Source organism: Miscanthus floridulus, chromosome 18 (genome assembly GCF_019320115.1).
Source record: "Miscanthus floridulus cultivar M001 chromosome 18, ASM1932011v1, whole genome shotgun sequence".
Taxonomy (NCBI): domain Eukaryota; kingdom Viridiplantae; phylum Streptophyta; class Magnoliopsida; order Poales; family Poaceae; genus Miscanthus; species Miscanthus floridulus.
In genome coordinates, this window is record NC_089597.1 from 132,573,825 (window position 1) to 132,597,296 (window position 23,472).

The 23,472-nt window shown below is 47.5% G+C and overlaps 1 protein-coding gene across 1 annotated transcript; it reads right to left on the reverse strand.

Annotated features, from left to right (window-relative positions):
- Positions 1-8,966: 8,966 nt before the first annotated feature.
- LOC136524711 (DEK domain-containing chromatin-associated protein 4-like) lies at positions 8,967-10,895 on the reverse strand. The gene has a single exon (XM_066517976.1). The coding sequence runs from the start codon at positions 10,893-10,895 to the stop codon at positions 8,967-8,969; it is 1,929 nt and encodes a 642-aa protein (XP_066374073.1).
- Between the last annotated feature and the right edge of the window lie 12,577 nt (positions 10,896-23,472).

Sequence of the window (23,472 nt, forward strand, 5' to 3'; positions counted from 1 at the left end):
CCAGTAAAGTCGGTGATTTCCTGTCACCGACAACTATAGGTGGATAACTAAATGCTTTTAGCTATAATGCTATCATGAGAATAACCAAGTGCTGGTGGATAAATGGAGACCGGGCGGAATGTTGGGCAGCAAGGCATGGGTCTTGTGTGCTGGTAGTTTCTGTCTGTGTCGGTTAAGGACCAACTGTTGTTGTCCCTCTTATCATGTTAAACGTGTGCCTCACATTTAGCTGGCTGGATAAGTCGTTCCGACCGTGAAGCTAGTGGCACTATTTGGGCCGAGATCGACCCGCTGGATGCGCGTATTGGTGCTGTAGAGGGAATGACGGGGGCACGAAGAGTGAGCCCAAGGGTAGATATGGTATGATTCTTGGCAGTCGGGTGGTCCCCGGATACTGCAGTCCCTGTTTGTCCCGCGGCTACCTGGATAGTGTCATTGGTGATCTAAGCGACCCTGACGGGGGAAGCGTGGTTTGTGTGAGGAATAACCCTCCAGCTGGATAGGAATCGATTCGAATCGCCGTCACTCCCGGACAGTGAGCACTTGACTTGAGCTACGTCATTGTAGTAATGATTATGAAATAGTGAATGGTTATGATAAGGATGTGGAAAGGCTAAAAGATAACTTGGTTACTATTGATTGTTTAATCAAGTGATTGCTCTAGTACAGATGCTAATCTAGCCGGTAGGTTAATGATTATTAAAATGAGGCCAAATACTTAGAATGATACTATCATCCTACTTATGCTTTCTGCAAATGAGTCAAGCCAGTCCACTAAAGAAAGCCTTGCATACTCCTTGGTGTCAACTTATGTTTAGTTTATGATGGGTAAGTCTAGCTGAGTACCTTCTCGTACTTAGGGCTTTGTTTCCATTATTGTTGTAGATGGCCAGATGTACTATGGATATTGCATCAACTATCTCTACCCTGCTATGGGCGACAACTAGGACCATGGGTGTGGTCATTCTTTATGTCTTAACTACTGCTTTTGTGGGACTTGATCAGGACCTGTCACTGTAATTGAACTATGTGTGTGTGAGTTTGGTTCCAAAACTATTTGCTTTCGCTATTTGAATTCGAACTTGGTCTGTAATAACTTTATGTTTAAACTCTGATGTAATTTTATCTATATGCGAACATTATGTAATACAAGATGGTGACTGCTAAACTATTACGATCTTGGCTGAGATGTTGAAAAGTTTGAGATCCTTCATGATTTCACGGACTACCGGGATTATGGAAGCATAAGTACATAAATTTGATCACTTCAGTGATTATTTTTGTACTTACGTTTTTATAATTTGGATGGTTCTGTTACACCAACGGTCAATTCAAGTCATGGCAGTCCCGGCCCTTAGAGCGGCACTGCCGCTCTAGCAACCTCAGCCAGAAAAGGTTGAGCTTTGGTTGAGCATGGCTGAGGTTTTGAGGATGTATAAGGTGGATTTGTAGCACTTGGTTACACATCTCAAACAACATATTGCATCCTCCTTTATAGTGCGGCAAGTCCTATACTCAGATTTGAAATAAAAAGAATTTAAACCCTTTTGAGTTGGCTTGTCGTGTCCTTTTGCAACTTGGGGGCTCCACCTATACATGCATCATCCTCCTTTAGCTTTTACCCACTTGTCATCTTGATAAATCTCATTAGTTCTCTAATTATGTGGTCATCATCACCAAAACCCACAATAGGGCTTGATTGCACTTACAATCTCTCCCTTTTTGGTGATTGATGACAACACAATTAGAGCTTACAAAAGAGTGAGATAAACAACTGAGATTTAACAAGCTATGAATGTAGGATCTCCCCCTAAATATATGAATGGGTTTTGAATACCCAATTTGGCATTAGAGACCAAATTTCATATATTTGAGCGAAGTGGGGTTTTACTTACATCCATTGCTGCTGTGGGGTGCTACATAGTGTCAAGAATATAACCGTGATGCGTATGACAATTATGCACAAAATCAGAGAGTGACTGGTCTTTCTCAGGGTGGCACTGCCACCCTAAGAGTGGCACTGCCGCTCCACTGACTGCCAGTCAAACAATGGAAACAAGGCACCACCAGCAAGCACAAGATAATATGCTATGAAATGAAATACATGACAAGCTAGATTATCACACAAGTAGTACATGTCCACATCCATCGCATAAGATATATATAGAGTAGCATTATTACATCAAATAGAGTTTTGAGCGCTCTCAAATCTCCTCTACAACTAGCTCTCATAAGATAGAAAGGACATGCTGCTGCATCTGCCGCTCCATACTCCATGGCGACATCAAAATCGAAGTTGTGAAAGTTGTACCCCTCTCACTCCATAAATCTTCTCCCCCTTTGGCAACAAGTCACCAAAAAGAGGAAAAAGAGGGACACACAAGCTCAGTCGTTATCCTCATCATCATCATCATCATCATTTTCATCATCATCGTCTGAGGACTCAACCACTGCTCACCCTTGGCGGTGAGTGGTGGAAGTGTAACATGTAGAAGCTCGAGTCGATGGACGTGATGGCTACTGCTGCTCCTCCTGCTCAAAGTCCTCTAGGTCAACCTCGTCGTCTATGTCGAAGCTGGACACCTCACTGTACTCAGGTGGAGGCATGGGAGGCTCAAGCTAAGGCAACCCCTGGCCGATACGGAGCTATCGGATCTCTAGTCGTGCCTGGTATGCTGAAGTTGCTGTGTAACTACACGTCCCACAGATCTTCCTGAACCAGCGAGAAATCTTGCTCTTCTTCTTCTGCTGCTGCCGCTGAGAAGCAGAGCGAGATGACTCAGGCTCCTGTCTGGCTCTACTAGCTGCTGCTCCCTTCTTTGACTAAGTGCCCCTCTCTTGAGTAGGATATGTCTTCTCACCTCTATGAGCCTCATGAGTCACATCCTTAGGAAATACATATCCGATCACTCTCTCAATCATGAACATCACATAGGGAGCATAAGGCCATGCCCTCCTCGCATCATCAAAGGCATCCTGCAACTCATTCCAAATGAAGCGAGAAATAGAGAAAGGCTCACCACTAGACCTCATCCTTGCTAGCACATTCCTTGCCAATCCATAGAGGTTAGTGTGAGCTCCTCCCTTGGGAGCGATAGTCTGTTTGAAGAGGTTGTTTAGGATATAATAGTAGCTCTTCAACCCCTTCACAAGACCATCTGCATGAGAGGGCCTCTCATACATGAAAGCAATCTCAGAGTCTGTTAGAGTCCTCTCCATGTGTAAGTCATAGAACTCCCTATCCTCTACACCAAAGCTAAGAATCCGAGCAAAAGTAACAAAGTCAACTTTGTAGTGTCGACCCTTTGTCATCTAGTGGATAGTGTCAGACACCCGGCTGTAGCAGAAAGTGGAGATAAACTGATAAAGGATCTCTGTGCTCCAATCATACTAAAAACCCATCAAATCATACATGTTCATCCTCTTGCATGCAGCAATGGCCCTCTTGAAGTCTGCATCCCTCTTCATCTCAAGGTGCTCCCAATCAATATACTTCACAGCCAAGATTTTTACCTTCTTTGATGTCATCAGCACTGTCTGACAGTAGTCTGAGTGGAATCCATTCTAGAAGTGGTAGTCAATGTAACCGTCTCTAGGAATGGAATATGGCATCACAGCTCTAGCCTCCTTTACTATCTTGTACTGACCAAGATAGTTCCTCCTCTGTCTATCCCTGGTATCCTGAGGCGATCTGACATATACCTCCTCAGTGATTTGCTCCATATAAGAGTTATCAAACTTTGCCAGGTGCTCAGGTGTCCCAGGACAAGCATCAAGACAAATGGATCGTCCCTCCATCAGCATCTACATATCTCTACATGCAAGCTCTCTGGGACTCAAGCCAATGTCTACACCACCTTTGCCACCATGACGGGATGGCTGTTTCAATCTCCCGGTGCTTGAACTTGGCTTGCCTGTGGCTGTATCTAGTTTCCTCTTGGATCTCCTCTTATACTCCTCTTCCTGGATCTCATCATCTGAAGCCATCTATGCAAGTTAATGATTGCAATGGGTTGGTGACTGTACAAGTGAAGAGAAGATAGTATGCTAAATAGGTGGAATAGATGGCTTCAGGGATTCATAGGCTGAGGCAGAATAGCATGGCATGTTGCTGTGTGGTGCAAAGCTCGGCACTGCCGGCCCTAGGCACGGCACTGCCGCCCTATGCACTGCACAGCAGCGTGCTACCCTCCCCCTCAATCCATGAATCACTAAATCCATCAAATCCATCTACTACACATCCATCTATATTCACCATACAAGCACTAGCAACAAGATTTCAACCAACATTTGAACCATATGCATAGATCGGGCAAGGTTAGGGTTGGAACTCGTTATACCTTTGAAAGGAGGAGAGGAAGAGGGAGAAGGCTAGGTCGAGGAAGGACAGGGACATCCAGAGGCGACGCACCCTCCCTCCCTTACGCGGCACCACCAAAGGACGGCCGGGAAGCGGCAACAGCGCGGCACTACCGGGCGCCCTTGCTCGGACGGGAGAGAAAGAGAGCTGGGCGGTGGAGAGAATGAGTGTGAGAGAGAGATAGACGCGGTCATGGGCCAAGAGTAAGAAGGAAAACGGCCCAAATGACCTAGGGCCCATGACTGTCGCCAGGTGCAGCAAGTCTGGCACTACCGGCCTAGGGAGCGGCGCTGCCGCTCCACCTAGACAGTGAGGAGCTAAGCTAACTCCTATACATTCTCTTACTAGATGGATATGGACATATACCCCTAAAATATAATGGCCAGTCATAGTTCAAACATTACAAGCTATGACCATTATATTTAAGTGCACTTTTTGAAAGATTTTGAAACACGAGAAAGTAACTTTTGAAACACTTTTCCTAATCATACTAGTTGATCAAACAAAGGCATGCTTGATTTCAAACCATGTTACGAGAGTCAAGTATATTTAGGTCACTCCACAAAGCACAAAACCTTTACTCATCAAGAGGCTTAGTGAAGATATCGGCTAGTTGTTTTTCGGTGCTCACATGGTGAATTTCGATATCTCCTTTAGTTTCATGGTCTCTCAAGAAGTGATGGTGGATGTCAATATGTTTGGTTCTTGAGTGGCTTACGAGATTGTTTGCAAGCTTTATGGCGCTTTCATTGTCACACAATAATGGGATTTTGGTAAAGTGATATCCGAAATCACGAAGGGTTTGCTTCATCCAAAGTAGTTGAGCACAACATGCACCGGCTGCAACATACTCGACCTCGGCAGTGGATAGGGCTACACAATTTTGCTTTTTAGAACTCCAAGACACTAGAGACCGTCTAAGGAATTGACATGTCCCCGAAGTGCTTTTCTGATCTACCTTGCAACCGGCGTAATCGGAATACGAATACCCAAGTAAATCGAACTTAGAGCCTGTAGGATACCACATACCAAGGTTTGAAGTGTGCACTAAATATCTCAAGATTCTCTTAACGGCCACAAGGTGACACTCTTTTGGGTTAGCTTGAAATCTAGCACACATGTACACACTAAGCATAATATCAGGCCTAGATGCGCACAAATAGAGAAGGGAGCCAATCATGGAGCAATATACCTTTTGATCGATGGCTACCCCATTCTCATTTAGATCAAGATGTCCATTGGTTGGCATGGGAGTTTTGATTGGCTTTGCATTCTCCATGTCAAACTTCTTCAGCATATCTTGGATGTACTTGGTTTGGCATAGAAAAGTCCATTCCTTCAATTGCTTGATTTGAAATCCAAGGAAGAATTTCAGCTCACCCATCATGGACATCTCAAACCTTTTGGTCATTATCCTACTAAATTCCTCATAGAAAGAGTGATTAGTACTACCAAATATTATGTCATCAACATATATTTGGCACACAAAGATATCACCATTAACTTTATGAGTAAAGAGGGTAGGATCAGCTTTACCTATTTCAAAGCCTTGTTTAAGCAAGAATTCCTTAAGGCATTCATACCATGCTCTTGGTGCTTACTTCAGCCCATAGAGTGCCTTATAGAGTTTGTAGACATGGTTGGGGTACTTTGAATCTTCAAAGCCTGGTGGCTGCTCAACATACACTAACTCTTGAATAGGGCCATTGAGAAATGCACTCTTCACATCCATTTGATATAGCTTGAAATTATGATGGACAGCATAGGCTAGAAGTATTCGAATTGCTTTAAGTCTTGCTACCGGTGCAAATGTTTCTTCAAAATCCAATCCCTCAACTTGGGTGAAGCCTTGAGCAACCAATCTTGCCTTGTTTCTTGTCACAACTCCATTTTCATCTTGTTTGTTACGAAAGACCCATTTTGTTCCAATAACATTGCTATTGGGCCTTTCAACTAAGGACCATACTTGATTTCTTTCGAAGTTGTTGAGCTCTTTTTGTATAGCCATCACCCAATCCGCATCACCAAGTGCTTGTTCTACCTTAAGAGGTTCCAAAGAGGAGACAAACGAGTAATATTGACAAAAATTTGCTAAATGTGAGCTAGTGGTTACTCCCTTTCGAAAACTCCCAAGAATGTTGTCAATGGGGTGATCTCGTTGCATACTTTGTCGTAGCCTTGGGTGATCAATAGAAACTTGCAGCTCTTCTGGTCCTTCATCTTTATCTTGCTCAAATATAGGTTGTAAGTTGACACCATGTTCAGGGGAATCCTCAGCCGCTGGCTCTCTGATGGGCGGCACTGTTGCTGGGCGGCATTGTCGGTAGGGAGCCCAGCACTGCCGCTGGCACTTCAGCAGTGAGCTTGCCAGCTGCTTCAGCTTGTGAATCTTCCACTTGTGGCTCTTGTATTTCTTGTGGTCTAATATCACCAATAGCCATTTGCTTGATTGCTTCACATGATGGCTCCTCATTACCTACAACACTTATATCAACTTACTCTACTTGAGAGCCATTAGACTCATCAAATGTCACATCTACAGCAACCTCAACTTTGCCAAAGGCTTTGTTGAAGACACGATAGGCATGCTCATTTGATCTATAGCCAAGAAAAAAACCTTTATCAACTTTAGGTGCAAATTTAGAGAGTTTGGGTTTCTTATTAAGTATGAAACACTTATATCCAAACACTCTAAAGTATGATACCTTTGGTTTGTTACCGGTTAGGATTTCATATGATGTTTTCTTCAAGATCTTGTGTAGATAGAGTCAGTTGATTGCATGACAAGCAGTGTTGATTGCATCAGCCCAAAATATATCCAGGGTGTTGTATTCATCAAGCATTGTTCTTGCCATGTCAATTAGAGTCCGATTCTTCCTCTCTACTACACCATTTTGCTGAGGGGTATATGGAACTAAAAATTCATGCTTGATGCCCTCTTCATCAAGAAAGTCATCCACATGGGCATTTCAGAATTCGGTTCCATTGTCACTACACACTTTCTTGATTGGAAACCTGAATTCCCTTTGTGCTCTTCTAATGAACATCTTCACCTTCTCTTATACTTGACTTTTGTCATACAAAAGAAACACCCAAGTGAAATGGGAATAATCATCAACAATAACAAGTCCATATTTGTTACCCCCAATGCTAAGATAGGCAACCGGTCCAAAGAGATCCATATGAATCAGCTCTAATGGTTGCTTGGTGTAGACAATACTCTTTGGTGGGTGAGGTACGCCTACTTGTTTTCTGGCTTGGCAAGCACTACATATCCTGTCTTTCTCAAAATGAACATTAGTTAGTCCAAGGATGTGTTTATCTTTTAGAAGTTTGGCCAAGTTCCTCATTCCAACATGAGCTAGTCGGCGATGCCATAACCATCCCATGCTGGATTTTGCCACTAAACAAGTCTCAAGTTTAGCTTTACTTTTGTTGAAATCAACTAGGTAAAGCTTCCCTTTCAAATGACCTATAAATGCAATAGAGGAATCCTCCCTGCTATAGACTTCCACACCTTTATCCGTAAAGAGATAATTATAACCCATCGCACATAATTGTGAAACAAATAATAGGTTGTAACTTAACGATTCAACATGTAAAATATTGGTAATTGAATGCTTAAGAGTTATAGCAACTTTACCAAGACCAATCACATCTCCTTTTGAATTGTCTCCAAAGACAATATTCTCATTTGAATTTGACATAGGAGAATATGATGAGAACATACTCCTTTCTCTGGTCATATGATTTGTACAACCACTGTCAAGCATCCAACTTGATCCACCGGAGGAGTATGCCTACAAAACAGATTTAGTTTCTCATTTTAGGTCCCCAAGTAAGTTTGGGGCCTTGCATGTTAGTAACAAAAATCTTCGGAACCCAAATAGATGTGCTCGTGTTATCATTGGTTTCTTTCCCAACATATTTAGCAATGACTTTACCACGGTCATTGCATTTCAACACATAACATGATGACAAGCTTCCTTGTGGTGTACGTGCCTTTGGTTGATATGCATATTTGTTTTTTGTCACCCACATAGAATCCTTTGGTTTTTGTAAAACCTGCTTTTGCCTAGACACCTTCTCATTATGTGTATGAGTTTGATCAGGAGCAGTCTTGGTGGCCTTCCCTTTCTTAGGGCGTGGCACTGCCGCTCTAGAGCTCGGCACTGCCGCAGTCTGTGTAGGCCAAACTGTACCAATCTGCTCCTTCCTCTCAAAATTCACACACTCTATGCCATTTACCAGCTTTCTCCCATTGGTCTTACCACCTTTTGTGTGCCCAAGTCCATCTTTGATTGATGGATGCCTTCCATTTTTGTATTAGGGTCCTTTTGGTTCTTCTCTTTTCTTACCATCCATACTTCCAGCAGAGATTACATTGTTGAGCCTTGCTATTTCCTTTCTCATGGCCTCCATGTTTGCAAGGTTAGTGGCATAGACATTCAAATCAAGATTATAGCATTTTTCACAACCTTGGCTAGTGGAAGGAGTAGAGGCATCATTTGCTTTGGAGAGATGTGAGTTGCTCTCCCAAAGAAGGTTATATTGTACCTCAAGTTCTTTGTGTTTTTCTTCCAAGCTACAATACTTTTGCTTGAGATCAATATTGGCCTTCTTTGTGAGAGCATGAGCTTCTTGCTCTTTGGCCAAAGCCTTTTTTTAAAGAGCTCACCTCACTTCTTTCCAATGCAATAGCTTCCTTACTAGCAATATAGAGATCTTCTTGTTTGATAAGAGTTTTCTCTCTAGATGTTAGCTCAGCTTTTGTGCCCTCTAGTTCTTCAATTAGCTTAGCAATGAAGAGTTTGGTTTTGCTATCCAAATTTTTAGTTATATTGTCAATCTCTTCATCACTAGATTCATCATCACTAGAGTAATCACTTGTATCACTACTAGAGATGTCACTAGGGGAAGGAGTTTTGGACTTTGGTTTAGGTTTTACCTTCTCATCCTTTGCCATGAGACAAATGTGAGGGGAGCAATCATCGGACATGTTGTTGAAGAGCCTTGGTGTGGTGGATGACTTGTGGATGGCAATGGTTGCAACCTTCTCATCATCCTCACTTGAGCTCTCTTTGGTTGAATCCCACTCATGCCCAATGTGTGCTTTCCCCATATACCTCTTGTTCTTCTTGTGGTCACCTCTATCTTCTCTTTTACTCTTGTTGTACTTGTTTTCTTTCTTTTCATTTGGGCAATCAGCTATGAAGTGCTCGGTGCTGCCACAATTATAGCAAGTTCTTCTTTTCTTGTTTGGAAATCTTCTCTTCATAAGCTTGTATCCATTCTTCTTGATTCCCTTGTTAAATCTTCTCATGAACAAAGCCATATCATCTATCTTCTCATATTGCTCACCATCACTTTCACCTTCACTTGATGATGTTGTCTCAACTTCTTGCTTGCTTGGCTTGATGGATTTGGATTGGCTTGATGATAGTTGCTTGCTGTTTTTGGAACTGCTTAGAGCTGATTGCTTGCTGTTTTTATTGGCTTTGAGAGCTACATCTTTGATTTTCATGCCATCCATTCTTGCTTGCAGCTCACCAAGCCTTCTCCTCTCAAGTGCTTCTTCTCTTTGCAAGTCAAATGTTAATATTCTTCCAAGTACATCACTTGGTGTGAAGTACTCAAACTTCTTTTTGTCTCTAATCAATGTCACAATGGTCTCATTTCTTGGTGAGTAAGCTTCTAGCATAATCTTCACAACCTTGTGATCATTGACTTCTTCACCACCAAGTCCTCTAATCTTGCCAACAATCACCATCAATCTATCAAACATCTCTTGTGGTCCTTCTCCTTCCATGATTACAAACCGGTTGAGTTTTGCCATCAATAGATCAATCTTGGACTGCTTCACCTTGTTGACACCCTCATGTGCAAGATGTAAAGTATCCCAAATTTCCTTGGCAACCTCCAAGCCCATCACCTTATTGTACTCATCACCATCCAATGCACTTAGCAACACACTAGTGGCTTGAGCATTGAGTTGTATGCAGCGAAGCACGGTTGGTGTAGGACTTGTTGGATTAACCGGAGGCTCAAATCCATCATGGACAATCTCCCAAGCACTGGGGTGGAGACCTACAAGATAAGCCTTTATCAAGTGCTTCCACTTGGCAAAGTTGGTCCCATCAAAATGAGGCAACTTGCCCGCGGGCACATGAAAGAGAGGCTTGTGATCATTGTTAGATATAGAAGAATAGTTAAAGGATATGGCTGCATATTTCTTACTGCTGCCCTCCTTCTTCTTCTCCTTCTTTTCACCCTTAGAATGTTGATATGACACATCATCACCATCATCGGAGCTGCTTGAATCAATGTTTATTTGAGGTGATTGCTCCTTGCTTTTCCTCAACTCTTCTTCTTTTTCTTTCAGCTCCTTCAATCTTCTTATCTCTTTTCTATGAAGTTTTTCAGCAAGCTTGAGACTCTTTGCTTCATTGGCTGCATCTTCTTCTTTCTTCTTTTGCTTAGCTTCTCTTCTCAATCTTATTTCTTCTTTTCTTCTTGCCTTCTCTCGATTAGACATCGCAGCTGGTGGGAGTGTTGTGTTGCTCGCTGTGGAGACACTCTCACCGCTACTGCTTATGGAATGCAAATCCACATCATTTGGACTGACTTGTTGCATTCTACTTCCGTCTCCTTCTTGCGAAGCCATTCCTCACGCGGTTAAGCATCAATAGAGGTAACCAGCTCTGATACCACTTGTAAGGATCACAGCTACGCCTAGAGGGGGGGTGAATAGGCCTATAAAAACAAAGCTCACAAAACTTGTCAGACCAAGGGCGGCACTGCCGCTCTGCCCCGAGGTGTTTGAACCATGGTTCAAAAACCATGCAGGAAAAAGTAGATCGGACAAATATGTAATGTATTTGAGAGTATACTGAACCTATTACACCACCCAAACAAGCTCAAATGCTTAGGAGGAAGAAGATCGAGACCAAACCCTAGAAAAGATATGAACCTCAAGATGCATAAGTAAATCACAGCAAGATCACAAGCACATGAGACATGGTATTTATCCCGTGGTTCGGCTCGCCACCAAGGCTTGCTTACCTCTATGTTGTTGAGGTTTGCCACTAAGGCAAGGAGCTTTCCAACTCCACCTCATTCTCAAGTCAAGGAACCAAATCCTTGAGATGAGGGGTGATTTTACTAGCTGCAGGTGATGGTTACAAACCTCTTGGGGCTGCCACACAAGTTGGCAAGCTCACCGAGCGACACCTAGCCAGCTAGAAGCAAGCTCCAAGAGTAACAAATGCAATCCACCAGCTTGAGCGTGAACCAAATGCTTAGAGCGTTGAAGATCAAGATGGAGAGCTCTCTTTTGCTATTGAGTGCTCAATCCCTCTCGGATTTGAGTGGAGATCAAAGAAGCTAGAGTTGGGAAGCTCTAAGAGAGAGAGAGGAAGAAGATGAGAGCTTTATGTTCGTGTGAATGAGCAAATGGTGAAAATTACCATTGGAGGGGGCAGAGGAGTGGTTTAAATACCCCCTGCACCCCAACGGTCCATTCACGTCGCGGCAGTGCCGGGGTGTGGCAGTGCCGGCCCTCAGAGCGGCACTACCGCTCTGGCAACCTCAGCCAGAAAAGGTTGAGCTTTGGTTGAGCATGGCTGAGGTTTTGAGGATGTATAAGGTGGATTTGTAGCACTTGGTTACACATCTCAAACAACGTATTGCATCCCCCTTTATAGTGCGGCAAGTCCTATACTCAGATTTGAAATAAAAAGAATTTAAACCCTTTTGAGTCGGCTTGTCGCGTCCTTTTGCAACTTGGGGGCTCCACCTATACATGCATCATCCTCCTTTAGCTTTTACCCACTTGTCATCTTGATAAATCTCATTAGTTCTCTAATTATGTGGTCATCATCACCAAAACCCACAATAGGGCTTGATTGCACTTACAATCTCTCCCTTTTTGGTGATTGATGACAACACAATTAGAGCTTACAAAAGAGTGAGATAAACAACTGAGATTTAACAAGCTATGAATGTAGGATCTCCCCCTAAATATATGAATGGGTTTTGAATACCCAATTTGGCATTAGAGGCCAAATTTCATATATTTGAGTGAAGTGGGGTTTTACTTACATCCATTGCTGCTGTGGGGTGCTACATAGTGTCAAGAATATAACCGTGATGCGTATGACAATTATGCACAAAATCAGAGAGTGACTGGTCTTTCTCAGGGCGGCACTGCCCCCTGAGAGCGGCACTGCCGCTCCACTGACTGCCAGTCAAACAATGGACGGTTCTGTTACACCAACGGTCAATTCAAGTCACGGCAGTCCCAGCCCTTAGAGCGGCACTGCCGCTCTAGCAACCTCAGCCAGAAAAGGTTGAGCTTTGGTTGAGCATGGCTGAGGTTTTGAGGATGTATAAGGTGGATTTGTAGCACTTGGTTACACATCTCAAACAACATATTGCATCCTCCTTTATAGTGCGGCAAGTCCTATACTCAGATTTGAAATAAAAAGAATTTAAACCCTTTTGAGTTGGCTTGTCGCGTCCTTTTGCAACTTGGGGGCTCCACCTATACATGCATCATTCTCCTTTAACTTTTACCTGCTTGTTATCTTGATAAATCTCATTAGTTCTCTAATTATGTGGTCGTCATCACCAAAACCCACAATAGGGTTTGATTGCACTTACAGGTTGTCATCGCTCTGTCCCTAGGTGGCCGGCGTGGCCGCACAGCGCCGTCTGGAGCGGCGCTGGTGAGCAGAGGGTGTCTTGAGGACTGGCTCAATGTGAGGATGGGTATGTTGGGGGTGCTGGATGAAAAATGTGCCTCTGGTGCAATAGTGAGCAAAGGCGCTGGGAAATAACCGCGTAGTATGGGGACTTTTTTGCAAAAGTGTGGGCACGCGCATGGGCTCCCCGCCATGGGCCGCTTGCTAGGCCAGCTTGCTATGCTCGGGGCTGTTCCATGCAGGCCGCATTGGACTGCTGGGCCAAAGTGGTCGCCGTCGGCCCGATTCGAATTCTAAAACATTTTCTAATATAGTTTCTAAGGCAAATTTGTAAATTCAAGATAAATTTGTGTAGATATCCAAAAATTATGAAACCAATTTTGTTAGGTTCCCAAAATCATGACCTATCTGCTAATGTATTTTGTTCACTTGGTTTCATAGAATTTTCAAGAGTAGACTAATTAATTTGAAGCACTTAAAATAGGTAAAATATGAACTTGTAGAAATTATTGTGACGAATTGATAGTAGTACTGGCCCTAAATTTTTTACAGTAGATTCCTAGCATTATTAGGTGCTCACTGTAATTTTTGTAAGCTCCATAGGAATTAGTTTGTTAAGGTAACTAAATGAGCCCTAGTACAAAAATATATATTTTATCAATCAAATGTCAAAATAATCGGGGGCTTGTAGAACGAAAACATTTTCTGAAAATGAGCCTCACTTGACAACGTGGATACATGACTTAGTATGTTAGTTATTAGAGCTAGCCTGTTAGCTTGCGAGATGTAATCGTATTTTAGAGTTGCGGTTACCGTTGATTATTTACGTCCCTACGTTGCATCCACGTGTTTCATGATAGGAGCGATGTTGGATCGTGGAGTCGTATGGAGTAGCGGAAGCAGATGATGACTTGATGATCATGCCACCATGATGAAAAGCTAACTTGGTTATATTTTATCCAGGCAAGCCTCGGTGCATAAAGTTTAAGGAGTTAAATGAAACCCACTTGCATATATATATCCTTGTCCTATGAGTCTTACTAGTATGATAGGATCGCGTAGATTGCTATACTATAGGACTCTGGTAGAAGTCGACTGATTGCCTGTCACTCGTGATAGATAGGAAATACATTATTGTTACTATTATCATGTTACTATCACATAAAATATATATGGATAATAATTGGAGATTGGGCGGGACCATACCTTGGATTTGGATTTAGACTTGGTGAGGTAACTGAGCGAGGCTACAGTTGCATTTGTCTCGCCTATGTCGATTGAGGACCGTTCGTTGCTGTGGATGGTAGTCAGGTCACAGACTTATTATCCTGAGCGCATACTTGCTTATGAGAGCGGGAAGATTTGTCACTTTCTTGTCATGGGTTCCGGCTCTTTCCGGACTGAGTTTTAGAGGTGGTTTTTGGGTGAAGGTCCAAGCACCGCACTGAGTCTAGGACTCAGGTACAGGGGCTTGGAGTCCCAGTTTGGACGGGGACCTAGACCACTTGATAGGAGAGTGGTGAGTTAGTCTTGCTTGTGCCTAGGGTACGAGCAGGGCGTGTGTTTCGGGGTACCTAGCTGGGATACATTAATTCATGAATCGTCATGTGATACGATACGACTTGGCTACGGTCTAGCTCCGTAGTAAGAACTAGAACATGAAAGAAGGTAAAATGGTTCTGATTGCTTACCACCTGCTGGAAAGTAGCATATGTGCTTACATAGACTGGTTAGTTAATGAACCCATATGGACTGCTAATAAAAGTTGAATATAAGAACGCACGTTTAGTAATGGTCCTCCAGATGCAATAAACCCACAAGCCAGATAGCCTTGCATATCCTTGGAGTCTTTTCTTTCCTCCTGACGGGTAAGTCTTGTGGAGTACAATTGAGTACTCAGGGTTTGTTCTACCCTATTATAGGTGATAGGGACATGTGGAGCTGACACTTGTGTGTGGAAAACCTCCTGGTGGGCTCAGTGAGGATTTCCTTAATGTTGCAAACATAGAGTTTATTTGAAACATAGTGTCTAGTGGAAGACAAGTGCTCCATAATTGTGTTATTTTGGGTGGTTCTGCCACATCATCGGAGGATGCCCCGACACTGGGTAGACAAAGTCGAGGATGGCGCCCGTGTCATCCCACTAGGGCTCCATCGCCTCCTTGATGCATTGTGCAATCTCAGAGTTGGGGAGCGCCTCCTCGGTGAGTGTCGTCCCTTCAAGCGAGTGTGCCATCAACGGCTCCACCCTCCTCGCGTGGTACGCCCCGATGATGCTGGATCCTTTTAGGCCGTGCTCCCTCAAGATTGTAATGGTGGTGACGTGATCCTAGATCTTCTTCTTATCCTTCTCCGAGACGCCCCACTTCCTCCACTAATCCGGGGCCTCTTCAATCAAGCACCTAGAGAACTCCAGCAGAGGGGCGGCAGTGTTGTTCTTCAGGTAGAACCACTGCGAGTGCCACCCCTTGTTGGATGTCGACATCCATATAGATCGGTATTCTTCGACCCGATTGTTCCAGAGTTGGATGCTGGCGCATCGGCATGTATAGCTCCATCGAGCCCCTCTCCCTCTTCTTCTAGAGGTTGACGGCGAAGAAATACCTCCACAAGTTGAAGTGGGGGTTGATCCCTAGGAATCGTTCACACAATGCAATGAAAGCTGCCATGTGCTGGATCTCGTTGGGGTTGAGGTGTTGCAGCTCGATCTTGTAAAAGGACAGCAGCCCCTGGAGGAATCGATGGGCGGGGGTCGTGAGCCCATGCTCATGGAAGTGCGCGAAAGACACAACATAGCCTTCCGGCGGTGACGGTGACTCCTCGTCATCGGGCAGCACCCACTCCTCAGCCGTGGTCCGCGTGTGGAGAAGACCACGTTGGATGAGGCCCTCCACACGCTAGAAGGTGATATCGGAGCAGCTCCATGGATCCATTGGAGGTAGGGGTACGATGGATACAAACTCGATGATGGCAAGGATGCGAAGGCGGGAAACCCTAGCGCAGGCAGCGGTGGCAGAGCTATGGGGGTAAGGATGCAAGCGTGCATATGAAACATGGAGGGTTAACCTTTGGTTTTATAGGGGGAGATGGAGGCGAGGAACTAACCATTCGCCTAGATCCCCGCGCCCGCCGTGTCCTATCGCCATGTCTCATCATGGGGTGTTTGCACGCGACCTCTGGCCGTCCCCTCGGAGAATGCGCCGAATATTTTGCCTCCTCGAACAGGCCATGACCCATCACAGGTAAGAGGGATATGGAGCTGAAAATGCTCCTACGGCCCATCTAGGCCCAAGAGTTTGAAGGTTGGCCCACTAACGGGTTTGACAACCGCTCAAGGCACCCATATAGTGAGGGGTGGAAAGGGATGGGCCCGCTAGTGGCCAGTACCTGGGCGAGTCTCGGTCAGTTCACAATCCATGGTTTTTCCTTGAAGAAAGGAAGAGAGCCCTTGGGACTAGTCGAATGGACCCGAGAACTATATGGATTGGCCGCTGAGAATCTAGAGTCAGTCACTAGCTGACCCAAGCCAGACCCCCATGAATGGGAAGTTGGGGCCCCACTCGGATTAGCCCGTTAACAGCTCACCGAGCACCATGTTTTGTCCATCGAGGAAAAACGTGGCACGGCTCCGCCCCTCCGTTTTATCGAAAAATGCTTGAGGGATGACGATCACAAAGACAAGCTGACCCCTCGATCAGACCCCTGCAACATGTGGGGGCTCGAGGGAAGTTGGACTCGCAAGGAGACCGAATACGCGGTCGTAGGGCGATGGCTCGGATCCTAGGGAAGGGTCAAAATCAAGAGAAATCCATTCCGACCCCCCGAATCCCGCATCTACATGCTCCCAAGGAGTTCGGTCATAACAGAGGGGAATCACAACCCACCAAGGCATCCCATGGGCTGCAGAATATCAAGGCCCTCAAAGCCACTCCATCCGAAAAAGCCTACGAAGGAGTATCCTACTCCTCCGCGGGCTTGGAGGCTACTATGGGGTATCAGTATTAGGGATACCCGAAGAAGGGCTCTGAGGACCGCTGACGACGACCCAAGGATGTATTTTTAGTCTCGACCGACCCCAAGAGCACGGCCTCAGTCTCGACCGATCCCAAGGGTGTGGCCTCCGTGTTGCCCGACCCCAAGGGCGCAGGCCCTGTGTCGCCCGACCCCAGGGGCACGGGCTTCGTCTCGCTTGACCCCTTGGGCACGGGCCCCGCGTCGCCTGAACCTACGGGTGTGGGCTCCGTCTCGCCCAACCCCTTGGGCACGGGCCCTGCGTCGCCCGACCCCAGGGGCGTGGGCTCCGTCTCGCCCGATGCCTTGGGCACAGGCCCCGTGTCGCCCGACCCCTGGGGCGCGGGCTCTGTCTTGCCCGATGAGAGCCCATGCCGTCTCCAACCACTACGGGTCAGAAGGTACGACCTCAAGGTCAAAACTTCTGACATCGGACAAGAAGCAAGCACGTCTCGACGTGACCCATGGCCACGACAAGCCACTGCCAGGGGTTCACATCGCCAATAGTGATGGATGTGTGGTCATTGTGCTCCCAACTCCCCGTACGTCCGCTGACCGGCACGTCGGTTCGCCGCATCGTCCGTCGGGACGGGATGGGACGCCATGACCGGCTGATGACACCGGGGCATGACACCAGTGGTGAACAGGAGCCCAGCATGGAGCCATCCCCGTCACCATCTACAGCGTCGGTGGGACCTGCATAAAGGAGAAGAAGGACACGACGGTCCTGGAGGCCTCCTCCCTAGCTTTGCTCCTTCTTTCTCTCTATAACCGGCGCCTTCCCCTTCACTTATAATAGGGGCAGTAGGACGCCCCACATGGTGCGGAGGAACAGACTAAGGTCGAAGCACATCTTCACACGACAGCACAACACGAACATACGAGCACACGGCTGAGCGGCAGGCAAGCTCTTAGCTCCCGTTCATTCCTTCCACCAGAGATTTGGGACTCTCTCTCTCTTTCGCCTGTTTGTAACCCCTACTGTAAACTAAGTGCCGGTAACACGAGCAATAATAAACTGGACGTAGAGACATTCCACTCGAACTAGTATAAACACTTGTGTCCTCCGAACATACCATCCGGACTAGACGCGCAATCTAAAAATTTACTGGTGACTCGAAACACCGCCCCCAACCTCCCTGCTTCCAGTACAAGGGGTGGAATTCTGATTGCGGCACGACAGTCTGAGGTGTCCATCTCGGATGTCCTCGTGGGCTGCTACTCTATCACAGTGCGAGTACGGTCAGCCGTTAACCCAAACAGGCCTGACTGGTGGCTCACATCCGTCTATGGGCCTCAGGAAGACAACGATAAGGCCATTTTCCTGGAGGAACTCGAAGCTATTAGGGACGCTTGCACCGATCCTTGGGAAGTAAACGGTGACTTCAACCTCATATTGTCCGAGGCAGACAAAAACAACAACCGCATCGACAGGAACAATCTGAGGTGATTCAGGCAGGTCGTGGCAACGCAACAGCCACAGGATCTGCACCTGCATGGAAGATGCTTCACATGGAGTAACAAGCGACAGAACCCCACGCTAGTACGCCTGGACCGGGTGCTCGTGTCCATCGACTGGGATGGATGTTCCCTAATTCCCACTTGCGTAGTTTGGGTTCTGATACCTCGGACCACTGCCCTCTTCTTCTACACACAAACCTGGGGAACATGTCCAAGGCCCGGTTCCACTTTGAAATCTTCTAGCCCAAATTCGAGCAGTTACTTATGGCCCGGCAACTAATTCAGTGGCTGGGCGAGGCACAGGAATCACGACAGCTCACGGACGGACTGAGGAAAAGGATGAAGCTAAGATGCCTCGGCTTGTCCTCACTGGACAGAACAATTGCCAGACAGCACTCGCGCATCCGGCAGCTGAGCGAGGGGGACGCAAATACCAAATACTTCCACCTGATTGCAAGAGGAAGAAAACAAAGGAACTTCATTCCGGCACTGACTGCAGAAGGGCACACCTTGGCCGACCACGCTGGAATGGAGCAAGCTCTTTTCGAGCACTTCAGCAGGGTCTTTGGTACAGCAGTATCAGGCGGCACGTCCATCAACTTCACCGCATTGGGTATCCAGCCTCTACCACTTGAGCAACTGGACGTCGACATCACCTCTGAAGAAGTCTGGGAGGCCATCAGAGAAATGCCAGCCGATAGGGCGCCGGGACCGGATGGGTTCACCGGTGCTTTCTACAAAACGGCATGGCCGATCATGCGCGAGGACGTCATGGCAGCAGTGCAGGCGTTCACCGTGGGGGACTATTGGGGACGCCAATATGAACAGCGCGCTAATCGTGCCGCTTCCGAAGAAGGTCGGTGCCGTTTGCCCTGGTGATTTCAGACCGATAACCAGATCCACAGCTTCGCAAAGTTGATCTCCAAGGTCCTCGCGATGCGGCTGGCACCAAAGCTCGATGAGCTCATTGATACAAATCAGAATGCTTTCATAATTTCAATACATACCATGAATATATTTCATGGTATTTGAATTTGGTCCTGCACCCTACCCCCCACCCTAGGAACTGAAACGACCTGATTTCCACGAAGGAAAATCCACAGAGTCGAAGTGTATTATGACCGTTGAAGATCATATTACCCAAATTCCAGTCGAATACCACATCCATACAACGATAATATCAGAGTATAAATAGTGCGGAATTACATAAATTATTATATCGCCATTTTGGCGGAATCAACAGCAGCATTCATTCAGAACAGCTTGATAAGATCGCCAAACTCGAGCGTAGGAATGAACCCCTCAACCGTCAAACTCCTCGGAGCTATACTCCTCAGCAGAACCTGTGTGTCAAAATTTATCAGTACGATTTGTACTGGCCACTCCCACCTTATGAGTTATGCTTTGTGTAAATTGGATGCAAGTAGGCTATAATCAAAAGGAACCTATAAGACCGGGGTTTTCTATGTTTTAGCATATCAAGGATATATTAGTATAGTCAAATTTTAACTCCATTCCCACACACATTCCACCCCATTACCGTCCAGAGCCATGTTTCGATCCTGGGATTGATATACCACCATCTCCACATCATCACCATACCATCGCTCAGTCGACAGGCCAACTCCCTCTCGGCACTGTCTCAAGGCCCGTAGCCCCTGGCTACGACCGACACTCTCTCACGGAGGAAGAAGAGAAGGACTCATCTCGCTATCTAGTTTAAGTGAAACCCAGGAAAGGTCCATAGCCGACAAGTTGGCACATGTATCGATCGATCAACCATACACTCTGCAGAGGTTTTACATAACCACAAGATCTGCCTTCTTCGCTGACCGTCGTCAACTGGGCTGATTCCGGCCGCTTGCTAGCCTAGGATAATGCCACTCTACCATTCAGCCCTGGTACACCCCACGTCTAGTCTAGGGTGGCTGAAACTGTGAGTCATGAGCCGGGTCCACAAGGTCTCCATGAAGTCTCGAAAGGGTGTGGGGGAAATCCTCCGCGCCCCGTACCTCCTTACATTGTCCGCTATCAACCTAGCAGTAGTGGCAATATCCTACCAAGTAGTCTGGCCGTCCCGCACCATATAGGGCGAGTGGTACGTAAGGCTTCCCGGTGAATCTGAGTACTAGTAAGTCCTTAGGGATGACCAAGCCAGAATGTCTTCATCAGGGTTTTCATTTACCGTGCCACCACAGCACCTCCACCTAGGGCTCCTCCCATCACAGGTTCACACCCAGGGCCACCTCATATACCACCATTTTACCCACCACGTGTATCCATTACAGGGGTGCCCAGGTAGCACCCCACGGCAAGACTTGCCCCAGACTCGTCGTATACTCCAACTTGGTCGACACAACCCTCACCCTCCACGCACCCAAGTCACACACACGGCACTCTCCCCATAGTCCAGATAACATCAGTTTCCACCACGCATCAATGTAGTACAAGCGTAGTAGAAGTAATAAGCATTGAAGTATGGCAGCAAGCGTGTGTCTAGCCTAATAGCAGGGTAAGCAGGGGTAAGGTTGCGTCAAGGTAAAGGCCATCAAGTAAGCATACTACCATGCAAGTCCTATCATAGTGTGATTATAACAATAAAGTAAAGCAATAGCAGCTCTATATTAGCCATGCGTAATAGGTGCTACGAGATTGGGTGGGATGTGGCACCTTTAGTGAAGTCGTCTCCGTACTCCTCACGGTACTCTCGGTCCTCGTTCGTCTGGTTCTCCTCCGACTCTACAAACGATCGCGTTATAGTCGCGTTAGCGATGTTTATAGAATAGCACAAAGAAGCAACAAAAATTCAAAAGAGCCAAATGCACACAAACATGGGTCCATTGCGTAGAGCTTGATTTTAGATGAATTTTGGTCCTGGTCTTGTATTTTTCTGAGTTCGTATGAATTAGTTATGAATTTCTGAAGTTTAAATCCATTCTTGAAAATAATAAAGGCTGATTAATTCAGGGCTGACACGTGTCACACTGTGACTGGTTCACGTGGCATGCTAACGTCAGCATGGCGTCATCAGAGCTAAACCGCGGCTGACAGGTGGGGTCCTGCTGACGTCAGCATGACGTCATCATCTCGGTTGGTCACTGACAGGTGGGTCCAGGGTCAAACGGTCACTGACAGGTGGGACCCGCATGACGTCATCATGTCACCAGCATGACGTCACCCACTGACAAGTGGGTCCAGCGGCTCTGTGTCGCTGACTTGTGGGACCGATCAACGGTCAGCTCAGGCCGGGCCCAAACTGGGCTGGTTGGGCCTAGATACGGGCTGGGCTTTGGCCCGCCACGTGGCGCGCGCTGGTGCGGCCACGTTGTCTTACTGGGCCACTAACGGGCCATGATCCACGGGCGCAGGTGAGGCGCGGTTCATGGTGAACCCGCCTGCGTTGGCCCATAGACCGCAGAGCCGGTCTACGAAGGACTTGGTCCACTTACTCCTTCCCAGGGTTCGGTTCACGTGCACGACGCGGTCGTGGTCGGAGCTCGGCGGAGCTGCTCGGGACGTGGTCGATGCAGTCATGGTCGGTGCTCGATGGAGCTGCTCAGGACGTGGTCAACGTGGTCGTGGTCGGTGCTTGGCGGAGTGCTCGGGAAGTGGTCGACGTGGTCGTTGTCGATGAGGGGAAAATTCCCTGCTCTTCCCCGACGGGGCTTCCGCCGGCGGTGAGGTCATCGGCGAGCACCCGTGGTACTGGTGCGTGATTAAGGTAGGCAAAAGCGTCGCCAAGCCTCAGCGAGTGCAGCGGTGGGGTCAAGGTGGCAGCTGGGGCTTCCTAGGGTCCCGGCCATGGTGAACGGCGGTGTGGGTTCGTCGGCGTGCATGGACAGGGCTGCAGTGGTAGAAAGAGCCTAGTTGGAGGAGCGTGTGAGCTCTACGGTGCTCCTACGGCCACGGTGGGCGTGTTGAAGGAGCTCCTGGTGCTCCCAGTGTCTCCGGCCACGGTGGTGGGGGCAAAACGGAGGCGGTGGCGCTCCGACGAGGTGCGGTGTGGCCACGTAGGGCTCCGGTGGGCTTCTTCCTTGGCTAAGGTGACCACGGTGTGACTCTCATCATGGCAGAGCCTATTGGGTGTCAACGTCGCCTTTACCGTGACGTAGAAGACGCGGTGGTCTCGCCATGGTTGTGCTCTCGGCCATGGTGAGCGTGCCCATGCATGTGCGCTCCTGTTCCGATGTACAATATCATGGCTGGGGTCCTCCGTTTGGCTGATGGCAGCGCGCACGGCGCATCCTGGGTCTCGGCAAGCGTGGCCATGGCGGTCTCCTTAGCTAACCAGTTGGGCTAGGCCGGAGCTCGAAGCTTCAGCAAGGTTTCGATCATGGCGGTGCACGTTCCATTTGGCTAGAGAGGTAGTCTCAGCAAGATGGCTCACCGTAGGGTTCGTGGCGGTAGGATGGCGGTGCAGTGGCGAGGCGAGGCCGTGATGAGGTGATGCAGTGCCATGCTGAGCAGCTACGTCGCTGTAGCTGTTCGGGGCGGCGCTCCTGGCTCCAGCGAGGTCCTTTCTGCAGCGGCTTCCTTCTCCACCTTGCTTCTCCCTCCTCCCTCTCTCTCGGCTTGACGTTATGTGGTGCTGTGCCACCAGCGGCGGCGGCGAACGGGCTAAGGGTTAGGGCTCACGGACGTTGGCTTTTTATAGCCGAGCTCCAAGGGCTCCAATGGCGGACGACAATCGAGCGGTGGTGATGCGTGCGGCGCATCCGACGGCTCGCGTGCGGTAGCGTAAGCGCTGCGCAAGGGGAGAACAGGGTCATGCGATGTGCGTGACCCCGGGCCCACGCCTGCTCCGCGGTCGGGGCTCGGTCGGGAGGAGAGGCTGGCGTGGGGATGAAGAAGACCCTGTTGCTAGGGTGGCTGACGCATGGGGTCCGGTTGGCAGCGGGAGTGGCTCAGGCGCGTCGCGACGCAGTGAAGCGGTACGGG

Bases quoted from the DNA above. Each gene is read 5' to 3' on its own strand.
- LOC136524711 (XM_066517976.1), bottom strand. From the start codon at position 10,895: ATGTCTAATCGAGAGAAGGCAAGAAGAAAAGAAGAAATAAGATTGAGA.